At 48.2% G+C, this 21,949-nt stretch overlaps 1 protein-coding gene across 1 annotated transcript in view; it reads right to left on the reverse strand.

Moving 5' to 3' along the window:
- Positions 1–1,249: 1,249 nt before the first annotated feature.
- Positions 1,250–21,949, reverse strand: part of LOC144124197 (uncharacterized) — a 53,718-nt gene continuing 33,018 nt past the window's right edge. Inside the window, exons 10-14 of the mRNA XM_077656848.1 lie at positions 21,177–21,396; positions 11,580–11,818; positions 6,307–6,532; positions 1,849–1,957; positions 1,250–1,283 (exon numbers count right to left, since the gene is read on the reverse strand). Of these exons, the coding sequence (XP_077512974.1) occupies positions 1,265–1,283; positions 1,849–1,957; positions 6,307–6,532; positions 11,580–11,818; positions 21,177–21,396 (813 nt within the window). The 3' untranslated portion in view covers positions 1,250–1,264. The remainder of the gene's footprint in view (positions 1,284–1,848; positions 1,958–6,306; positions 6,533–11,579; positions 11,819–21,176; positions 21,397–21,949) is intronic.

Below are 21,949 nucleotides of genomic sequence, written 5' to 3' on the forward strand. Positions count from 1 at the left end.
AATGGGTTTGGTGAATGCGTACGCCATGCTGACTACCGCGTGATTTAGGCTGGTGTTAAGCTGGCGGTAAAGTCAGCCTAACGAACTAAAGCCAGCGGCTGCTCTGGCTTGGCGCGCTTCACTGCCGAAGGCGTTGAGGAAGCCAGCCGTACCTCAATTTTTATGGACGATTGCTCTATCTATATTATATTTGTTACATTATCTGACATTTTATTATAGCCAATGATTAGTATCTAGGCACCGTCCGCAGCGGCTTCGGTGCGAAGCAAGTTAGACCCGCCAACGCTTAGCGAGCGTTGCTCTGCCCTGGCAGCACGTCGTTGCAAGGACGCGTCACACGCGTGGGTGCAATGTGTTATTCCTTCTATCCTTCTAACCATATTACCACCTGTTTATATATCGAATTATCGATATATCGCATTATTTTGTGATCCACTTCGAGTTCGATATATACATGTCCGACTCTACTCGCTCCTGAACGATTTAGTTGCTGAAAGACGAGCTAAAGAAGACACGCTCAGTTGCAGAGCTGCGCCACAACCGCGAGTCTTTCCGCAGAGCACGTTATGCGGCGATGGTCTGTCGCGTTCGCCTGATCTTGCACGAAAGCAACCTAATAGATTTGTGTGCTCAGGCATACGTCTGCGACGCGGTCTCTGCGCTTGGAGACGCGGAACTGCTGTAAAATGCCTCTTCGGTGTCGGTTATCGCCTCTTTTACATAGTTTGACTTGCAGCTGCATTTCATGTGCCCCTTAGAGATGCAAGGTATTGAGAACTCTTTTGGGAGGCAGTTATGAAAAAGCCATTTTTCCAATCACTTTATTGCACGATTGTGGGTGGCATAATCATGGGAGCATGACGGTACTCTCGACGGTACTTAAACATTAAAAGAAAGTAAAATGTAACAATTAAGCAATTAAAAGATAATAAAACATCATAAAGCACTAAGAACGTGAAAAGAGCCACCAGAAGCCAAAGCAGGCTTGGCATGCCAAAATGCAGTTCGCTAATGGAAAGAACGCAATGATAGAAAATGTAAAATTGGCGAAAACTGAATAGGAAATGCGAAATAATGAAAAATTGCGCATTTCAGCTCTATTTGGAATGCTGTGCGCTCCTAATGTGGCTAATTAAAATAATATAAAACAAAGAGGGCATCATGCACTAGCATGAATGCTTTGGGTCCAGTAATCAGATAATGCAAGGTGCGATGTGTGTATTCTAAAAAATCCGTGTCGATTTGTCCAATAATATTCCCGGAGTCATGGTCGCCGAAGCTTCCTGCAGAAAACGAAAAAAAGAACATACGATACACTACATTAATTATGACAAAGTGACAAAGTAATCAACGCGAAATGCGACAAAACTTCCACTGGCGCAGATGTAGCAAATGAGTTGATGATGTAATTTTTCGAGGGTTGTCCGTTGTTTTGTTATTCTAAATCGGTTCTCGATGAAGTGCATTTTGCGAACGCATGGTGACAGAATCAGCGAGCGCTCGCGAGCAAACCACTCATGCCGTCACTTCAGTGTCATAACTTCTGCTACACAGTGGGAGGTGCAAGGTTCCGGCATCCTTTCATAGCTCCTCTACGGACGGGCCTAAACTACCAAAACTGTGCCTCTTCCTAATGCACTTCACTTGGATTTGTAAAATAAAAAAAATGAATGGCCGGCAGTTACCAAGAAATTTGCACAACACGTTGGCGTTGCTTCTTTTTATCTTAGACTACGACGTAAAATTTCGTTCTCATAGCACAAAAAACCCCAACCCAATTTAAGAACACAGTCATCAGTCGCCTTTTCAGTATAACGTAGCTTCTAAACAGCAAGTGTAGCCGCTCACTTTCCAATGTCTGGCTCCTTGTAGTTCTTCCCAATAGCAGCGCTGCGTACTGGCCGCCCGCTTGTAGACCGTGCTGCCCTCCCTCCATCCGCCTCTGCAGAGGCCACAGCTGCAAAATTAAACACACACACAGAGGTATTTCCTGAGTGAGGCAGAAAGTAAAATTTGCTCTATCATTTGAAAGGGTTTTTATGGACATAATCTAATGATGATGATGATGATGGATTTTTATGGCGCAAGGGCATCTATGGCCAAAGAGCGCCATGGCACAAGGTATTTTTTCAAATTCTCAAGGTGGGGTCGAAGACCCATTTCCCAAGCATTTCACCCTAAATAAGCCGAGCACCAGACCAGGGGAAAGCTTGTACCCATTGTATCACCGGTGGGTACCCGGCGGCACTGGGGATCGAACCCCGCACCTCCCGCATGCGAGGCGGATGCTCAACCACTTGGCCACCGCTGCGGTGGACATAATCTAAATTTGGTTTCTTATATTGGTTAGTACTATCAATTATACATAAATTGAAGGAGCGCCTCAGAAGCACAGCAGTTTTTGTTTTCGTTTCATTAACTGATATACGTACATGTGGGTGAGGTTTTGGTGGCACACCCCAGAGCGAAATACAATTATACAGCAGCAGAAATCACTGGTCCACCATTATGTTGACATATGAACTCCACCCGCACAACGACGTAATTTGTGCACCCCTAGTCTTGTTGCCACCACGTAGGACCGACGATTAGGCTTATTTACAAGTGTGAATTATGAGACAGTAAGGCTTAGAGCACATCCGATATATCCGCTCCCCATTTTCGGCTTGCTTCTAATGCAGCAATCAAAAACTTACAAAGCAAGTAAATAAAGCAGCGCAGTTTCGCACATTTCGCCATTCATCTTTGGATAGCGTAACTGAGGACGCAGTTCTACGTTGCAGAGTCATGTTGCGAGCGTGGTGCTATGCAGCTGAAGCACGCTACAAACGGCAGCAGATACCCTTGCTAAACTAACGTCAAGAATCGGACTACCGTGCTGGCCAGAATAATCAAAATTTCTCGTCATACGTCCTAAGGTACAGAATTACCAAGCACCCATAGAAATCCAAATTCAGGGCAGACAGGTACCCCAGGTCCATAAAATACGCATTCTAGGACTGTACTTACAACGGGATAGAAAAACCGAGGCACAATTAAGCGACTGAAAAAGGCCATCGCAGCCACCACGCAACTCATTAAAAGGGTGGGTGGACGCGCACATGGTCTGAGAGAGGCGGACACCCTTCGCGTAGTGCACGCCTATGCCCTCAGCCGAAATTTTTATGCTACGCCATACCTGAAACTGACAACTAGTGAGGTCCAGCAAACATACTGCTTGATTCGGCAAGCAACAAATGTAGCACTTAAATTACCAAAAAAACACTAGAAACGAAAAAATGCTCGAACTCGGAGACCATAACACCGCACATAAATTTCGCGGGCCAACTTACAAGCACATTATAATAAACTGTGCGTCTAGAATCGTCGACGTCTTCAATGTCAAGTTTAATGATTCACCCCGACCAGACGAGTTTTCGTACAACTCTTGGTTTCATAATAGACTATCCGCTACAGCTACCGGACGAAGCATACTCAGTCAGCTAGGCATCACTATCCCTGTAAACAACCCATCAATAAGAACTCTCCCCACCCACATTCACACTTTAATATATGCCACACCATTACCTAGGAACATAAACCCCCACCATGACCAAGGTCGCAGGAAGGCGCACGCGGCAGAGCTGCTCATATGATACGGGGATGAGCCGGATGCGATTTGGGCGGATGCCGCCTGCGATGAGCACGGAGCCACTGCGGTTGTCCACAACCCACACCCCTAACTTTCGAGCTTCCTTCAGGCACCACCTCTGAGGAAGCCGAGGACACCGCTATAGCCATTGCTCTGGCATACACATACGCCCGTCACAATATTAGTGACTCAAAAACCGTCATAAGAAATTTTTGGCATGGGCAGGGTTCATCCCACCGAGCAATGCCTGCTGCACATGTCCACCCGCCACCTCATCCGACGCGCTGAGCTCATCTCCGTACCTGCGCACTCGGGAAATCTCGGCAACTAGGCTGCCGACTTCTTAGCCTGAAGGTCTAGAAACCGGCCACAGGCGGACATAGTAGGGAATTTCTCGAAGGAGCTTATGCACTCCTTTGCTGATGTCACCGCAATATCGCGCGCTGAGCGCCTAATCTACCCGCCACCCCACCCATCCCTCACTACCAGAGAAATGTCAGTTTGGCGTGGCCTGCAGGCCCGAACGTTACCTACATCAGCCAATCCTTCTAAATTTGTGCCGGTACCCCCATATGCATATTGTGCTCCCACCCAAGGCCACTCTTACCCACATACTCTTATCATGCCCGGCCTCCCCTGGCCTCGCCGGTCCGGTGCCTCTCCGAACCTGGGAGGACAGGAAGACCACACTATGGTCCGCGTACCTCGCCATGCAGAAGATCGCGATCAGCCGGGCCGCATACGTCATGGACCAACACCACACGAAAGTCTAGACTGTCGGTGGGGTCATGCGGAGACCCAGGAGGCCTGCGGGCCTCGGATTCTCTTGTTGAATAAAGTTTCCGTCCGTCCGTCCGTCCGTCCGTCCATCCATCCATCCATCCATCCGTCCATCCATCCATCCGTCCATCCATCCATCCGTCCATCCGTCCATCCATCCATCCATCCATCCATCCATCCATCCATCCATCCATCCATCCATCCATCCATCCATCCATCCATCCGTCCGTCCGTCCGTCCGTCCGTCCGTCCGTCCGTCCGTCCGTCCGTCCGTCCGTCCGTCCTGTCCCTTCCATCCATCCATCCCTTTTAACGTGACAGCGTTAAGGAGCTCGTGTCGCAGAAAAGCCGGTGTCGGCGGCGTTGGCCGTGAGCGAAAAATCCTCCTCCTCCCAATGTACCCCACTGCCCCAACAGATAGCGCTCGACGGCAGCGCCTCCCGCTCGTCTAGTTCGGGCGCGGTGGGGCGGCACGCAAGAATCACGCGGTGAGCGGCGAACAATGCAGTGCGCATCCAAAGCGCTTTCACCACGAAGCTTGCGGCTTGCTGCCCGTTCGTTCGGCGCGGAAGCCATGCTGGCGTTCGGGGCATCGGGTTTGTCGAGAACGATGTGTCGACGAACTACAACTGCAACCTGAGTCCCGCGCCTTTCGGCAAGAGGCCTGGCAGCGCTTCTACGTGGTTTGCCGCTCCGCGCGTCCGTTTCACCGTACCTAGCAAATCGCTACGGTGAAGGCGTCGCGCCGAACAGGCGATGGCATTCCGTGTACTCCCTGGCAGTGCTGCAACGCGCTGTCGCGTTCCACTCTTAAAGGCGAAGCTTGAGCGTCCTCCAATTTTTTTCTCCTTGGGTTCCATTCTTCTTCCCTTCTCTGCCAGCGTGATCCTGGCGTCCTTCCAGAGCGGGATAGTTAAAATACTTTCTTTTTTATCTTTCTCGTCACAAAGGGGAGTACGGGACTGATCCTGGCGCCTTTCCAGAGCGGGATAGTTAAAGTACTTTCCTTTTTAACTTTCTCGTCACAAAGGAGACCACGCGGCAGTTACGGCGAACTTTGCGTGACTGTGTCCCCATCACACTTCAAAAGCTCATCCGGGAAAAACCTTGCTTTTTCGCCCACCGCCTTACACGGTTTTGTATGACTAATAAGCAGCATAACAGTAACTTTGGAAAAGCTCTTCGGCATTTCTAATTCTGCCACTACTCCTTTTGACGAAACCCACCTTTTGGATGTGAACATAACAAATGACACGCCAGGTAGCAGCACGTATTTCAAGTGGAAAAAAAGTACAGTCGCTCGAACTTACAAATTAACGTCGTGGTCACGCGGATTGCGTTCTTTGTATCCGAAGTTCGTAATAGGCGGACTTGCGCTATTGCAGCAAAAACACACTTTCAGACAAGAGTGGCCTTCATTTCATTAAAAAGTCAGTTGTTATTGTCTGAATTCCGTTTTCAACGATTAGTGCACACTGCTCGATCGCTCTACGCAATGGTGACGCAGTCTGAATGCTTCCTGCACGTGGAAGAATTGAAGACGGCGGCGAAGGCCACGTGATTGGATGAGCGAGCAGGCATACCTTGTGACAGGTACTCTCATCTTTCATATATCTGTCATTGGTTGATCATCGGGCATGTGCAGAAGTTTCGCTTCCAACACTGCCCCTGTCACGCTATCACCGCACGTGTTCTACTTTAAACGCTTCGCCCAACCGGCGCGCGCACACACACGCGCGCGCACGCACCAACTGACCTTAAGCCTGTATTGGCATGCTTATTCGGCGTTAAACTTAAGAGTCGCATCTTGATATTTTTTGGACGTCGACATTTCTTTGGAGGAGATCACGGGCGCTATGAGACGATGAGAAGGCCATAAGAAGGTGCATACTCACAAGATGTGGTACCATCCTCCGAAGGTTCTTGACTAGCTCTGCGGCGGCGAGATGTCTTGGCTCTCTGGGGTTTCGTTGGCCGCGAGTTGCCTCGGTCTACGCTAGGCACTGGTTCGATGGTGGCAGCTGGATGAGTCGAAGGCTCCATGCCGCCGAGTCCAGTCACAGCCGCCGGCTCATTCTCTTTGCTTCGCGCAAAGCTTGCGTGGCTCCCCTTCTCAGCGTCCTGCATAAAAGCAGAAAGCACATTCTGAAGCTGAAGCAGGAGCTGTGACAGCGCGAGTGCACGAAACGAAGGCATCTGAAGGCGTCTTAGTTTCAGACGTCACACCTGTAGCAGTGTGGTCTCACAGATAAAGAGCGCTCACCAGCTACGTCAACCGCGAGCCATGAATGTGGACGTACTAGCGCAGTCAATTGCTCAAGGAATGTTAACATTATTAGCGTATATGCCGATATAATGCTACTGTCAAAGGTACCGCTGAATAAAAGAAACATGGGATGAAATCAAATCATATTCATAAAAGGCATTGATGAACTAATACACTAGAAATCGACAAAATACGATTCGTTACTTTAAACCCTCTTTAATAATGTGTCGTTCGACCGAGACAGCCCTTACGACGATGAAAAGCCAATCAATTTTTTCTCACTAAATACTGATCTTTTTAAAAGCATTCTAACCCGTCAATACTAATATTGTTACAAAGTTCCAGAACTACTGCGTCTGTGGAGCAGAGCTACTGGAATGATGTCTAGCTCAGCCATAGAATACAGTACGTTGATATCAGTGGCGCTAGACCTCCTGAACAAGTCGACACCAATATGCCGCAAATAAGCATTCCAGGCCCATTTTTATTCCCAGTCGATGTCACCGATATATTGTACTGCGTACAAGGGGCGTAGTTTGCTCCATAGGCTGATGGCAGGTACTTCTCTAATGGGAACAAGTAAACTGTAAATGTCCCGAAGCCATAGATGGGCTATGAGGGACGCCGTAGTGGGGAGCTCTGGATTAGACTACCTGGGGTTGTCGTCGCTTTGCACACTGGCGTTTCTTCTATTTAGCCTCCATCAAAATGCAGCCGTGGTGGCCAGGATGGAACCTCCGAGCGACTTTGGGATAAGCAACCTAAACCGTTGAGCCACCGCGGTGGACCGGCAGAGGTTTTACAGGGTGCATCAAAAATTCTCAGGCAAAAGAGACCACTTTGAAGCAGTATAGTGTGGGGCGTAAGACACCTACTAAACACTCAAAGTTTTGAGAGTAGAATTAACCTGTGTCCTGGGAACTTCTGACGGGTGGTGTATATCGTTACACAACGCGCACGCTGCAGTAGTCTCCCTTACACTGTGGTGAATTCGCTTAAAAAGTTTGCGATCACTGCAGCTACCCGCATTGGAAGAATGCGAAAGCATTGCCTCCTCCTTGATACTAGTCGCCTATAAGATTTGCCTAAACATAATTTGGTTAAAAAAATTTGGTTAAAAATAAATTTAACGAAGAAGATGACACGTGCGCTGCGTGGTAAATCTGTAGAAATAATAGAACACCTCTTACTAAAATGTGATGGTATACATTCCGATGTCGATGCAGGCACAGTCACGCTTCCCGAGGTAATGGGGTTTAGAGATAACAATAGCCATGTAAATAAATCTGCGGTGGAAATCAGCAAAGAATGATTGGAAGATTCGTTTCACAAAAACAGAGAAGTGACTAAGTTAAATGTGTAGGGAGACGTATTTAAATTGCGAATTTTAATAACTTACAGCACAGTTAAACAAAAATAAAGAGAAAAAAGCTGAGCATGGCGGCAACTCCCATCAACCCGTTTCAAAGGTGACGCTCCTACCTTCCGTCCTTCCATCCATCCATCCTGATCTGCGTTACGTTGTTCGCAGGTCACCGCGTGATTCCTGCGTCCCCGCACAGCCTCACTGCGCCTTAACGAGGCGAGCGAGAGGCGCTGCCATCACGCGCTATCTGTTGGGGCAGTGGTGTACATTTCGAGGAGGAGGAGAGAGTGGTTTTATTGGGCACCGCCTAATGGCGCTACAAGCGCGCCAAGCGGAGAGGAAGTATCGTAAACTCACTTTGTTACTGGCGTAACGGCGACTTCTGCAATTTCCATGCTCATATTTACTAATATACACCAAAGTAAATGTCTTTAAAGCACCCTTTCAAGACAACACCGCATTCACTGGACACGCCTTTGTTCATTCCAATCCATAGAGGTGGCGTGGCAGAAATAAATTATCACGTTCAGTCCTCTCCCATGAGGACTGCCAACAAAAACGGCGAAGAGAGGAAGTTTTTGAATGTTAAGTCGAGAGCACGAAAGGACCTGCAACAGATTTACTAGACAGTGCGTGTGTCATCGTCTTCGTTAAATTTCTTTTTGTAGCTGCGCGTTCTAAGACATCCTGACCTGGCTTCAAAGAGTAGGGCACTGCCTCTTGAGTTATAAAACGCTTCCTTCCTGATCTGCCGTTTCCAGTATCGGTATAGTTCTACACTATGCTTTCATTGAATCTATCGAATTTTTGCCTTCCGCGTTTTTAACCTATCGTATAATGCTCTTTCTTTCTCCGTCCTCGTGTCAGCCATACTTACTGGTTAGAGGCTTCCTAGTTCTTTTCCGCCAGAGTGAGTCAACGATCTCTCAGCGTAGGTATTTAAATGCCTTAGCTGCCCAACTGTTATCGTCCAATTTCCTCAGGCGTTCTTCGTATAGTATGTTCCTCTGAGCTTCCCGTGCTTCGAAATATGCCCAACTCATATCCCCCTGTACTGCCTCGTTTGTGGTTTTCCCGTGGGCACCTAGTACTAAGCTTCCAACAGCTGTTTGATTTACTTCTAATCTCGACTGAACTTCTTCCCTTAAGCACAGATCCGCATTTCATGAAGTAAGCCCAAGCACCATTATTCTTTTCCATATACCTCTAAGTACTTCATACATGTTGTACCCTCATAATGCCTTATTTTTCATTATCCCGACTTCTCTTCACTCTTTTGCTATGAGAGGCTCGCTATGAGGGGATGTTCGTGCTTTTCTGAGTATATCTGCCCTTAGTTTACCCGCACCCCCAAATATTTGTATTCAGCCGCTCGGGCTTTTTCATGGTCTAGCATTGTAAGCTCCTGATCCGTTGTATCGTTAAAAATTATCACACCAGACTTAGTTGCGCTAGAACTGAAACCTAGACTGTCTCCTTCTCCACACCAATTAACCAGAGTTTGCGGACGATGTTGTACTGTTCGCAGATAGCCAGGAACATTTGCATACATTAAACGCGGTAGTTGTTGCTCAGCAACTTTTGCGCCTAATCTGTATGACAGATTATAGCCTAGATTGCTTCCTTGTATCCTTCTTTCCATACTTATCATATAGGGCATGAACAGCAGCGGTGATAGAGGACAACCTTGCCTTAATACTTTTTGTACCTCGACAGTTGTCGCACTCTTAATTCTTTCCCACGGTATATCAACTTTATTTTCTCGATATGTTTCCTGCAGAAAATCAATTTCCTCATGACCAATACTAATGGCCGCGGTACCCCACTACTGCGCGACATTCGCTCGCGCACCAAGCGCCTCGCGCAGAGCGGATGCGCCCTGCGTGCTCAGTGGGTGCCCGGTCCCTGCGGCATCGCCTGCAAAGCGGAACCTGAAGACCTCGCGACCGCCGCACACCAACTACCTCCCAGCGATCGGCCCCTTACACTGGATGACGTGCGTACGGTCATCCAGAACCATCCCCAAAAGCATCACCCCGACCCACGCATCGCAGGAGGTGAGCGCATCGACAGCATCACCGGCTGCCGCGCGCTTACGCTGTCACAACGTGCAATGATCCTCCGCGCGCGCATTGGATGCGTGTGGCCCGGGGAACGACGGGTGCGTCACGGAATCGTGACGAGTGATGTGTGTGGCGGATGCGGTGCAGTGAAAACACTAGAACACCTGCTCCTTCGCTGTGCCGCGTTCGCCGATGCTCGTCGCGATATGCTGGCGGCCTATAGGGCGCTGGGCATACTACCAGACTCTCTCCAGACGCTATTGTGGCCGCAGGGCAGTGCGCGCCCCGTGAGCGAACCTTGGTGAGCCTCTGTGCATTCCTCGATCAGGCGGGCTTGACGTCCCGTCTGTTGTCCGCCAGGAAGTTACACGCAGTGACTGAACGCCCCGCGAGTGCTACCTTGGACGATTAACAACTGGACGCCCTAGTCCATTTGTAGTCGACATAGTGCTGTGCGCGTGTTTTTATTGCTCCATCATGAACTAGTCACGCCCGCAACCTGTACACATTTCTTATTGTGTATATAGTTTGTGTAGATTATATCTCCCTTATCCTCTCTTCCTGTCTCCTCACCTTTTCCATTTCATTTCTACATTCTGCCTGCTATCCTTTATTTCTCCCGCCCCAGCTCTGGTGCTTCAGTATCGATGGCAGATGCCGGGGTTAGCAAAAATATTTTCCTTTCTTTTTATTATTATTTTAATAAAACCACTTACTACTACTACTTTTTCTTTGCCGGCAGCGGAGGCTCAGTGATTAGGGCGCTCAGCTGCTGATCCGGAGTTCCCGGGTTCGAACCCGACCGCGGCGGCTGCGTTTCGGTGAAGGCGAAACGCTAAGGCGCCCGTTTGGTGTGCGATGTCAGTGCACGTTAAAGATCGAGTTGGCTTTTGGCTAATGGAAATGACGCAGTATATGTCTCACATATAGGCGGACACCTGAACCACGCCGTAAGGGAAGGCATAGAGGAAGGAGTGAAAGAAGAAAAAAAGCAAGAGGTGCCGTAGTGGAGGTCTCCGGAAGAATTTCGACCACCTGTGGATCTTCAACGTGCACTGACATCGCACAGCACATGAGCGCCTTAGCGCTTCGCCTCCATAGAAATATAGCCGCCGCGGTCGGGTTCGATATGTACGTTTAAGATTCCTATGTGGTCGAAATTATTCCGGAGCCCTCCACTAAGGCACCTCTTTCTTCCATTCTTTTTTCTTCCTTTCTTCTTTCACTCCTTTTATTCCTTCCCTTACGTCGCGGTTCAGGTGTCCGCCGATATGTGAGACGGATACTGCGCCATTTCCTTTCCACCAAAACTAATACAACCATTAGCACAGTTCTCGTAACGTGTCAACGGAAGCTACGTTCGCAGTGAAAAACAGAATGCCATCCTACACGACTATTGACAGAAAAACCACTGAAATCCTGAGCCACTTAGACCCTGCAGTGGTTCACGAGCAAAGAAACCAAGCTACTCACGGTACTGCTCGCCAACGTAGGAGGCTCGTCAGGCGCTTTCTGGCTCGCTGTCCCGACCTCGCGTGAGCTCTTCTCTTGACCGCTCGCTCTGGTCACCATTTGAGCAGAAGCCAGCTCGGAGATCTCAGGGACAGCGGCAGCGGGGCTAGGCGACTCCAAAGAGGATAAGTCGAAGTCACATGAGGTGATTCCGGTCCTCCTTCGACATGTGATGTTCCTCCCAATCAGTCTCAGGAAATCTGGTGTAAATGAGAAATGCGGGGAGGTGGGGAGGGGTGCGAAACAGGGTTACGTGTTGTTACTTCTTTTTGGTAGTGGCAGGGCCGGATTACGAAAAATGGGTGCCCTGGGCTAATTCGCATGCAGGCCCCCTTTCCCTCTGCTGACCCCCCCCCCCCTTTGTTGCCTGCTACGCTACTGGAAATATGCCATGTTTCATTTTATTTCCACCAAATTGCTGTAAACACAAACACATGTTACCTTTGTGATTAATCTGCACTCTGTTTTCAGAAAAATCTAAGCTTTAAGGAAAAGTTTAGTGCACTCAAGACGAACAAGAACGTTGAAAAGACAACACAGCTCAGATGCCGATGCTTCTGAATACAGGCTTTGTTTGCATCACTAAGTTTAATCCCCTGAGGAGACGCATGGTTGTATCCAAAAAAAAGCATTCTTTATTAAAATTCAAGAATCAGACCGCCGTAATCGTTATACACGTTACTCTATAAATATGCAATAAATATATACAACGCTTAAGGCAATACAAACAACATAAAAAAGGACTAGAATACAGATGAAAATTGCCAAATGTAATTACAAAACATTTTATGAAAATATTTTCGTTAAAGGTGAGACAAGCAAGGACGACACCAAATAAACGTGGCACTATCAAAAACAACAAAAATACAGTTATTTATAAGCACGCTAATTATCACAAGAAGAACAAACAAGAGACGAACAACGAAGATTTGCATATCTTGAATTACACTGGTTAATAGCGTTTCATTGGCAACGTGGAGGCTGGGAGGAGACAGCAAACTTATTTGAACCATTCACGTATAGCGCAAACAGTCCTCTTTTAAAATGGCATCTTTCGCGCCTTCGCTTTGGCGAAATCATATAGAGTCTCTTAGAACGATAGATCGCGGAGGAGGTCACTTTCAATGAACATCATAGCAAGCGAGTTCACCTTGCCGTCCAGGAGGCTCGAACGAAGGCGATATTTTATCAGCGACGACTTGGAAAACAATAGTTCCGGCTCAGTTTGCCACTGGTACGCTTAAGTACATTCGCAAAGCAATAGAACGGTTCGCAAACGCGTCAATAAGCTCTCTTTCGTGCAGCAACTTCATTATTCCCAGGGGGCTCGTGTCCTGACACAGAGTTGTGCAGAAAGTTCGCAAACTGAACAATTTCAGCGGGAAATGCCGGCTACAAATCATTTTTGTAGGTTTTCACAAACTTCTCAGCCTGCTGTGCCAGAGAGGCCTCCCTCCCAACTTCTGCCAGCAATTTTAAGAATCCGAAGCTTTCGCAGAGTTCAGTGTAGGCAACCTTTCTCACTCGCAAAGCAGAGCCTAGACTGTCAAGTACAACATTGTAGGTCTCTACGATAAACTTTTTTCTACCTTGTAGCGCACCATCGCTTTTTCCGTCCGGGTGCTTTCTCAAAACGATGCGTTTGCCCTCATCCTGATAACATCGATTGGTACTTAGCGTGCGTGCTCTCTTTTCGAAGGTATGAAAGAGAGGTCGCAAAGAATTAACAAAGCCTTCCAGAGAGCTCAGCAGGTCTACAGCAGTTGAAATGTCTAGGCCTGGTTTCTGAAGTGCTACGCTCGTTTTGTCAAAGCGCTCCAAGATTTCACTCTAGAAAATCGCCATGAATGCAGTCTTTAGTTTTGCCATTTTCTTGGATAGAGTGCGCTTCGCTCCTAGTGTCACCGTTTTCTTCCTCGTTCTTTCATATAGTTTCAAGGCAACACAAGAATGGATTGAAATTTTTAAGAATGGCCTCACATGACTGCGTGTCTTGACCACCTGGTCTCAGATAGACTTTTCAAAACAAGCTGTGGGCCAGTTCCGCCCATGCTGTCCAAAGGATACCTCGATCGCTTAGGTGAGGGAGCAAAGAACACATACAGCCTCTAAATTAGTGAAAAATTTGACTGCCTCAAAGCAACTATTAACGATACACGCGCCAACTAAGTTCAGTGAATGGCCTGCACACGGGACGTAGACTGCCAATTCGTTCAGGTGTTTGATTTGAGCTTGCAGTCCTTTGTATTTTCCTGACATTTTACTCGCATTATCATAAGCTTGGCCCCTACAATCAAAAATTGAGATGCCATTGGTCGTCACGGTATTGAAAAGATACAGGTCGCTATGCGATTGGATTGGAACAAATCCGAGAAAGCGTCTGCACACTTTCCCAATTAAATAGTATCGTAAAACAACTGACAGCTGATCAACGTGAGTACGGTCTGGAGTCGAATCAACATTTAAAGAGAAGTATCTGGCGCGTTTCAATTCGTCAACGAGACTTTTCTTCACAGAATTTGCCATATGCTCGATAAATTCATCACAAATGGTTTTTGACAGATAAGATGGGTACTTTTTCTTTTGTTTCCGTAGCGTTTGAGGTGTTGCTCTAGAAAGGGATCAAACTTGGCAATGGCCTCAAGGGCTCCCATATAATTGTCATTTCTCGGTGAACCAAAAATATCCTCACTGCCCCTAAACGCTAGGTGGCGCTCAGCTAGAAGCTTAACTACAACAGCTACGCGCTTCAACACCTCTGTCTATTAAGCTGTCTCCGTGACAAGATGCTTAAGCAGCTCCTTGTCAGTTGTGCTTCTTGAGTTAGAGGGGGCGAGCCATGCTGCCACGCAGTTCTGATGCTCGACGCTATTTCCATGTGCGCAAACCTTTTCTTCTGCTCTTTTCCAATCAGAAAAGCCGTACTGGATGAAAGCACTGGGGTTGCTTGAAATGGAAGATAGTTTGCACATGAAACAGTAAACGGAAACTTTGGACTCCGAGTACATTAACCAGTGTCGCTCGTACACCTCTCCATTTACAGTATTTCGCACGAAAAGATGAGGTGACATATAGCGTTTCTGAGTTTTTTATTGCCTTTCGGGAGACGGACAATTTTCTGCCCGATTTTGAAAATACAATGGCCCTTTCTCAAGGCATAAACTCCGAAAGCTGTCAGTAATAGCGTCCGTCCACTTAGCATGGTCACTTCGGAGAATCTCGCAACGTACGTCTTGCTGCGGGGATGTCTGTACTTCTCTGTTACAGCAACGAGAAGCCGTCTTATTCGTCCTCTCGAGGCACACTTTGTGGGTAGGAACATGATTATTTGAAGCCAAACTAACAGGAAACAAGTGAGTCGGTTCTTGGAGTGTTCTTTCCTGGCGCTCGTCAGTAGGAGGCTCATCGGGGAGGTTTGGCACCGGTTGTTCAGCACTAGTAGAAATCGGACGTGGCGGACCGGACACCTGGAGCTCTGTGGCAGGGGCGGCCCGGCCGAGTAGCATAGACGTTGCTGACACAGGAACAGGACAGGACTCGGTCAGCGTCGGTCGCCCAGAAACATGGACGACAGAGCTTGGCGCCGTTTTCACAGGATCCAGACAATTAAGATGAGTCACACCTTGCTTCTTGCCAGGAAACCGTGCTGATGGAGTTGGCAAGTCCTCCACAGAAGCACAGTCGATACTATTGGGAGTCTGACACGGACTCTGGGTGGAGCGATCATACTGCTCCGCGGAAGCTGCATTCAGTAGGTACTTTTTCATCTTTGGTAGCTTCTTTTAACGCTCTTCTCTTTCCAACTTCGCCTTTCGTTTAGACGCACCACTTTGATGCTTCCAACCGAGCGTTTTCGCATGAATGGATGCTAATTGTTCACCGCATCGGGCGCTTCGTCAGTCCGACGCGACCGCAGGTGTCCAACAGTGGCCGTCCCGATGACTGGCGCACGATGCCTGGATGGTTCGTGGCTGGCCGAGAGTATGCGTCCCCCGGGAGCTCCTCAGCGGGCAGGCTTATGCAAGCTTAACCGGCGGCTCGGGGCTGAATCGCAGCCCGCGATCAACTTCCTGTAATAGGCGCGCCGCGTCTGTCTGTAACTAGCGCCAAAGCAGGCGTTCACATACGCATAGAGTTCCTTGTACAAATTTCCACCTTCTCCGTACAAACTCACCACTTCTCCCGTTCCGGTCTCGTCTTCCTATTGGCCATGAGCAATCGTCTGTTATGGGAGGTTCTCAATATTTATCTCGCCCCGTCGACGCCGAGCGCGAGAACGAAGGGGAGAGGGCGACTCCTAGCGCGGGCGAAGTTACGCGCCCTCCGTCGCCTCTGAGCCATCTTTTTCTACTTTCTGGGAAGTTCGGCGGCCAGTATGACCTACTGTTTTCTGTCGTGCGCGCGCGAGGGTGCGCAGCCACTAGGCAGGAATGGGCCCTGAAGACAAGCCTTTGTGTCCAGCTCTCCAACTTCCCCCTTCACTCTTCCACAACCCTGCCCGAACAGTGAACATTCCATGCCCCACGGCACGCGGACAAAACCACGTGTGACGTCTTCTTTCCTTTCATGCCTAGACTCTGCACCCGCCGCGGTGGCTCAGTGGTTAGGGTGCTCGACTACTGATCCGGAGTTCCCGGGTTCAAATCCGACCGCGGCGGCTGCGTTTTTATGGAGGAAATACGCTAAGGCGCCCGTGTGCTGTGCGATGTCAGTGCACGTTAAAGATCCCCAGGTGATCGAAATTATTCCGGAGCCCTCCACTACGGCACCTCCTTCCTTTCTTCTTTCACTCCCTCCTTTTCCCCTTCCTTTACGGCGCGGTTCAGGTGTCCAACGGTACATGAGACAGATACTGGGCCATTTGCTTTCCCCAAAAACCAATCATTATTATTATTATTATTATGCCTAGACTCTGCCCATCAGACTCATCATCATCTGCTATCGGACTCATCTTCCCCCGCCCAAATTACCATCACGGCAAAGAAAAGTCGAATGGGAGGCACTGTTGGCTTCTGCAGCACATCCTTTCTATGAGAAGGACTGCGGCGGAACTATTTGAGAGGTGGAGGGTGGCGTGGTGGTGACGAGGGGCAAGCGAGATTTAGGTCCTCATCCAACATTACATGTTTTAGGTGTTTCCCCCTTGCCCCTCCCCTCCAGACAGCACTGGACACACGGACTGACAGGAAACCACGAAAACTCTTCTATGCAAACGCCCCTCGATTCGTAACAAAGAGGGCCCCGCCGAGGCGGCGGAGGATCCCTGTTTTTGCAGCTCGACAAGCTCTCCCCAAATGATAAGGCTAAACTCATGCTGTTACATTTGGCAGGGTCCCCATCTGCTCGTTCTGGTTTCCTCGATTCATACATGTCGCTCGAAGTTCCGTTGCCCATGGTTCCATATACTAAGCAGGTTAGAATAAATCGGCCCCCTTCTACAGTCCGAGGTAAAGCCCTGGGCTGCAGCCCCCTTAGTGACCCCCCCCCCCCCTTAATCCAGCGCCGCGGTAGTGGTATCTATGGCGAGATTGTATTGTACTCGCCAAAGGCTACAACGAATGCCACAGTAACCATGAACGCAATTCAGTTTCTCCGTTCCGTTCATCAATGCAGTATTGCCAAATACCAAATGTAAAGCATTAATATCAAGCGGTGATAAACTCTGAGCGTTCCTCAATGTTTTTAAACTGGGACAAAAAAAGATTACGCAGCTAACCTTACAATGTCCTTTTTATCACGTACAACAAATCCTGCAACCGGGAATAATTTCATATATGCGTCCGCATGTTATCGATTTCTCACCTGATTGCGGACACAGACATTTGTAACACATTTGTACCATGCATTCCTGAATAAAATTGAATTAAATTGAATTGAATATCTTGTATGAAAGGTTTAAGCGCTCGCCGTCAGAGGTGCAGGATACCTGTTGAAAGATCCGTTATTGCAAAACTTGGCCCTAACATGGAAACTGTCTTAAACATGCATGGTAGGGCTGCTATGTTACATTAAAGAAAAGTTGATATTTCCAGCTGATTTATTTTGCATGCTTTATTGTGCCTAGTTATACCGTTATGGGACACAAAGAATATAACTTGCATGTGTTATTAATGAAAATTCCCAATTATATTATTCTGCCAGTGTTATTTTCTTCATAGTAGGCCGGATTAATGACGAAACACAGCTATTCTATAACCTTATCCGTTTTCGTTGGTTGGTTACTATGCGGCTGAATCTACGCGATTTGCGGACACATGGCAGTAAAAAAAAGATGATAGTGTCCTTGATGCACAAATCAGTGCGAGGCTTACACCATCAGCCTGATATATATATATATATATATATATATATATATATATATATATATATATATATATATATATATATATATATATATATATATATATATATATATATATATATATATATATTCTGCAATATATTCTCAGAATATATTCTGCAAACAGCGATGTAAAGTGTTGGCGACATTGTGTATCCCTGCCCGACATCCTTCCTGATTGGATTTTTATTGACAACTTTCTGGGGGACTGCGGTAGCATTGCAGTCTTTAAAGAGATCTTCCAGCATTTTTACATAAGATTTCTACATTCTGATCAAGCAGTGTCTGCATGACTGCTGAAGTTTCGATTGAGTCAAATGCCTTCTCCTAATGAATTTAGGCTATATATAAGGGTTGGCTGTATTTTGCCATTTTTCTATCACCTGACTGATAGTGCGAAGATGGTCTTGTCGAAGATTCTTTACGAAAACCTGCCTGATCACTTTCTTTACAGAAATCGAAGGTTGTCCTGATTCAGTAGCGATTAACTTAGCAAATACATTGCAGTGAATGGACAACAAGCTGATCGGGATAATGTTTCAAATCTTTTACATCTGCTTTCTTATGTAACGCTTACTACAGTGACAAGGAGAGCAGATGTTGTGGCCAATATTCAAGAGAAAAAATTGAAGGTAAAAATTTAACAATTTAACAAGTGCACCATTTGCGACAAAAAGAAAAAATTTAATACAGCAGAGCAAGGTAGATTCTTGCATCATTACTCAGCTTCTTTTATTGAGTCACGGCCAAATATCAGCCGTCCCCTTTAGATTTGAGAGATTTGCTGGCAGTACCTGATATACGGGTAGGAAATCAGTTCTAAACCTCATCATATTTAATTATGAAAGATCACTTGTTGAAAGAAAATGGTATTTATCATTTCAAAGGTCAATTCCGCCCTCTTAATAACTTATGAACCACGAAAGTCGAGAGCGAGTTCCTTGAGACAGATCCAATTTGCTGTGGCATATTTACCAGTGGAAGACAGGCCTTCACCAGCCGCCCACAGCGAGAATGTCGAGGCGGAAGCTCTGTTAAGCATGTTAGAGACGACTTAGCTTTGTTCATCTTTATTGTTCAAGACTTCAGCGAGAGCAATTTGTTTCAGCGAGAGCAAATCATGTAATGCATCACGTGCCACAAGTGCAAGAGCGAGAATCTAGAGCGGAGATCGGTGCAGCGGCGAACGCGACTTGCAAGCGCAAGAGCGAATCACGTGACACATCACATGCCACAACTGGCGAGGAGTAGTAGAAAACATTTATTCACAAAAAGGTAGGATAATGAGGAGAAAATACCGATTTTTGGTGGAATCCTTATTTCAGGAACCCAATGCCCACCGCACTTGCTCTTGCTTGGGATATCAGCTTACGCTGGGTCTCCAAATCAGAGCTGAGCAGGGAAGACTCCCAGTGTTCCTCGTACTGATGTTTGCCTAGTTCAGAGGGCTTGGGACCGGAGCAGCCCCATGTTACATGGTATGTTGTTGGAATTCCGCCACACCAGGGGCAGATTCCGTCATATCTATCGGGGAAGAGTATGGTATTTTTGAGGCTAGGAAAGGTGTTCGTATGTAATTGCCGCCAATCGCTCGCCTCTTCCGCCGTTAGCTTACGGTGTGGTGGGGGATAGACTTGCCGTTGTGTTCGGAGGAGGATGAGGCGCTCGCCATATGTAGAGGGGAGAGGGGTGAGTTCGGGGAGGTCAGTCGCTCGTTTAGTGTATCCTCGAGCTAGACTGTCCGCGGCCTCGTTTCCCTCAAACACCTCGTGCCCAGGAGTCCAAGTGATTTGGTGCTTGCATGTGGAATTTTGAACATGTGGGATAGTCAGAATGGGAGCTATGGAATGTGGAAGTGTGCTAGAGAGGAAGAGCCGACACGCCGACTGGGGGTCGGTAACAATTTTTAATTCATTTCCGGTGGTATCGCCGTGCTGGATGGCGAGACTGACTGCAGCAGTTTCTGCTACTGTGGGAGAGCAGTTTCGTAGGGAGGCGCTGGCGATTTCCGTGAAATTGGTGTCCAAGACGACCGCCACCGCGTTTGTAGAGTCGGGGTACATTGCTGCGTCGACGTATACAGCATTTCGTGCCTGTCGGTGTGTGCGGCGCAGGTAGTTCCCTCGCGCCTTTCGTGGTCCCTTTCCTGGGTTCGAGTGCATGTTCTTCGGGAGTGGGGCTACATACACGCGAGTTCGCAGAGTCGAGAGTAGGTCTCGGTTGTCCTGGGCGGTGCGTATGTCAGCCGGGGAATCCGCTCTTTCCAAGATTGCGCGTCCAGCTTTGGTGGTGAGGAGGCGTTCCTTTCGGGATGCTAGGAGGGCTTCTCGAATTTCAACAATTGTGTAGGTCAGTCCCAGGTCCTCGAGGTGGCAGCTGGCCGTGTACATCGGGAGGCATAACGCATGTTTGTAGGCGGTACGGATGATGGCGTCTGCTTTGTCTCGCTCATTCCCCAGAAGTGGTAGGAATGGGAGACCGTATGACAGGCGGCTCATAACTAGAGCCTGTATCAGTCGAATTGTATCCTCCTCTCTCATGCCTTTTCGGTTGCGGGTGATGCGCCGAATCATGCGGGAGATCTGGAGGGCAGTTGTCCGGAGACGCTGTAGCGTGTGGTTGGCTTTCCTGTCGCTCTGAAGCCAAAGGCCCAGGATGCGGATAAGAGGGACTTCCTTTATTCTCGTGCCTTCGAGGTAAACCTCGATGTCGCCGGGAGATTTGTAGGCATAGCCCTGAATGCAGATAATTTCGAACTTGTCGGGTGCGCAGCGGAGGCCGCAATTCGCCGCTTGTCTTTCTACGCAAGTGACTGCCAAGAATCGGCCGAGCAGCAGCCAGCGCAGCGGCTGACGCGACTGCGAAGCGCGCAGCTGTGGCGACGAAGGTGAAGATGAAGATCGAGGCACCTGCCACGCGCGATTTAGCACATGCGGTGCGCCTCCCGTTAGAGGTTGAACCCAAGAGCCAGATGACCTTCAGGTTCAGCATGGGAGGAGTAGAACTTTTCGCTTTAAAAAAAGGAACCGTCGTTTATGTCACGCGGCCAGATTATACGACATGCGTGGCTCATCGTCTATTTATAGACGCCACTGCTGTCCGGCGTGCAGAGAGGCGTGCAACCAACGCCATCTGATTTTCTTCCTGCCGCATGTGGCTTACAGTCATACCCAGGAGAGATAAGAGATACGAGCAAGCAGAACAAGGGAATTACTTACCGAAGGCCGTTGTGTCTTCAGACTCCCCTGGACTTGGACGGCACGGTGGCCTGGGAGGATGACGGTTGATTTGTCGTGGGATCCTCTGGTCGACGTCGTATGCCTCGGCACCGTTGGCAACCGGTGGGTCTGCGGGCTTCAAACCGACAAATTCCTGTGCGTCCGCCTCCTCCTTTCGATTCATTGGGAGAAAGCTTACGCGGGGCGCATTCTCGAGATCCTGCACTCAAGCAGACGCAAAAAGCAAGCACTCAGATTGAAGTAGGACTTTGGGAACTTCACACTACGATACTTAGGCACTTTTTCCTTTGAGAGATACAGGCGGCGAAATAAGCACTGGTCGTAGCACGCTGGCAGGGCGCGAGCGAATAGGGTCGATCACGCATTTATAGCACGCCTGTCGACAGCTTCCAACGCTTATCTAAGAGTTGGTGTACTAGCTTGAAGTTGAAAGCGTCCAGGATGAGTTCCCCGGCAGCATGACGAAAAATGCAGTTAACTGCAGTAACACTGAAGTTAACATCTTCTTGCTAGAACAACGAGTGCTGTACGCGTTGCAATGCCTTTTGGATCGCTGCAGAGACCGATCACGTGCTTATAGGTGTCCTGGTTCAAACGCACAGTCTTTCCCCTTACTTGGGAGTTCAGGCGGACACGAAGATAAATGGGGTTTAATGTGCTGAAGCTGCACGTGCGTTGTTAGGGACGCTATAGACGAAGTGTCTGGATTTATTTCTTGTACCCGAGATTCTTTAACTTTGAGTATCTTTGTA

Source organism: Amblyomma americanum, chromosome 3 (assembly GCF_052857255.1).
Source record: "Amblyomma americanum isolate KBUSLIRL-KWMA chromosome 3, ASM5285725v1, whole genome shotgun sequence".
Lineage (NCBI taxonomy): Eukaryota > Metazoa > Arthropoda > Arachnida > Ixodida > Ixodidae > Amblyomma > Amblyomma americanum.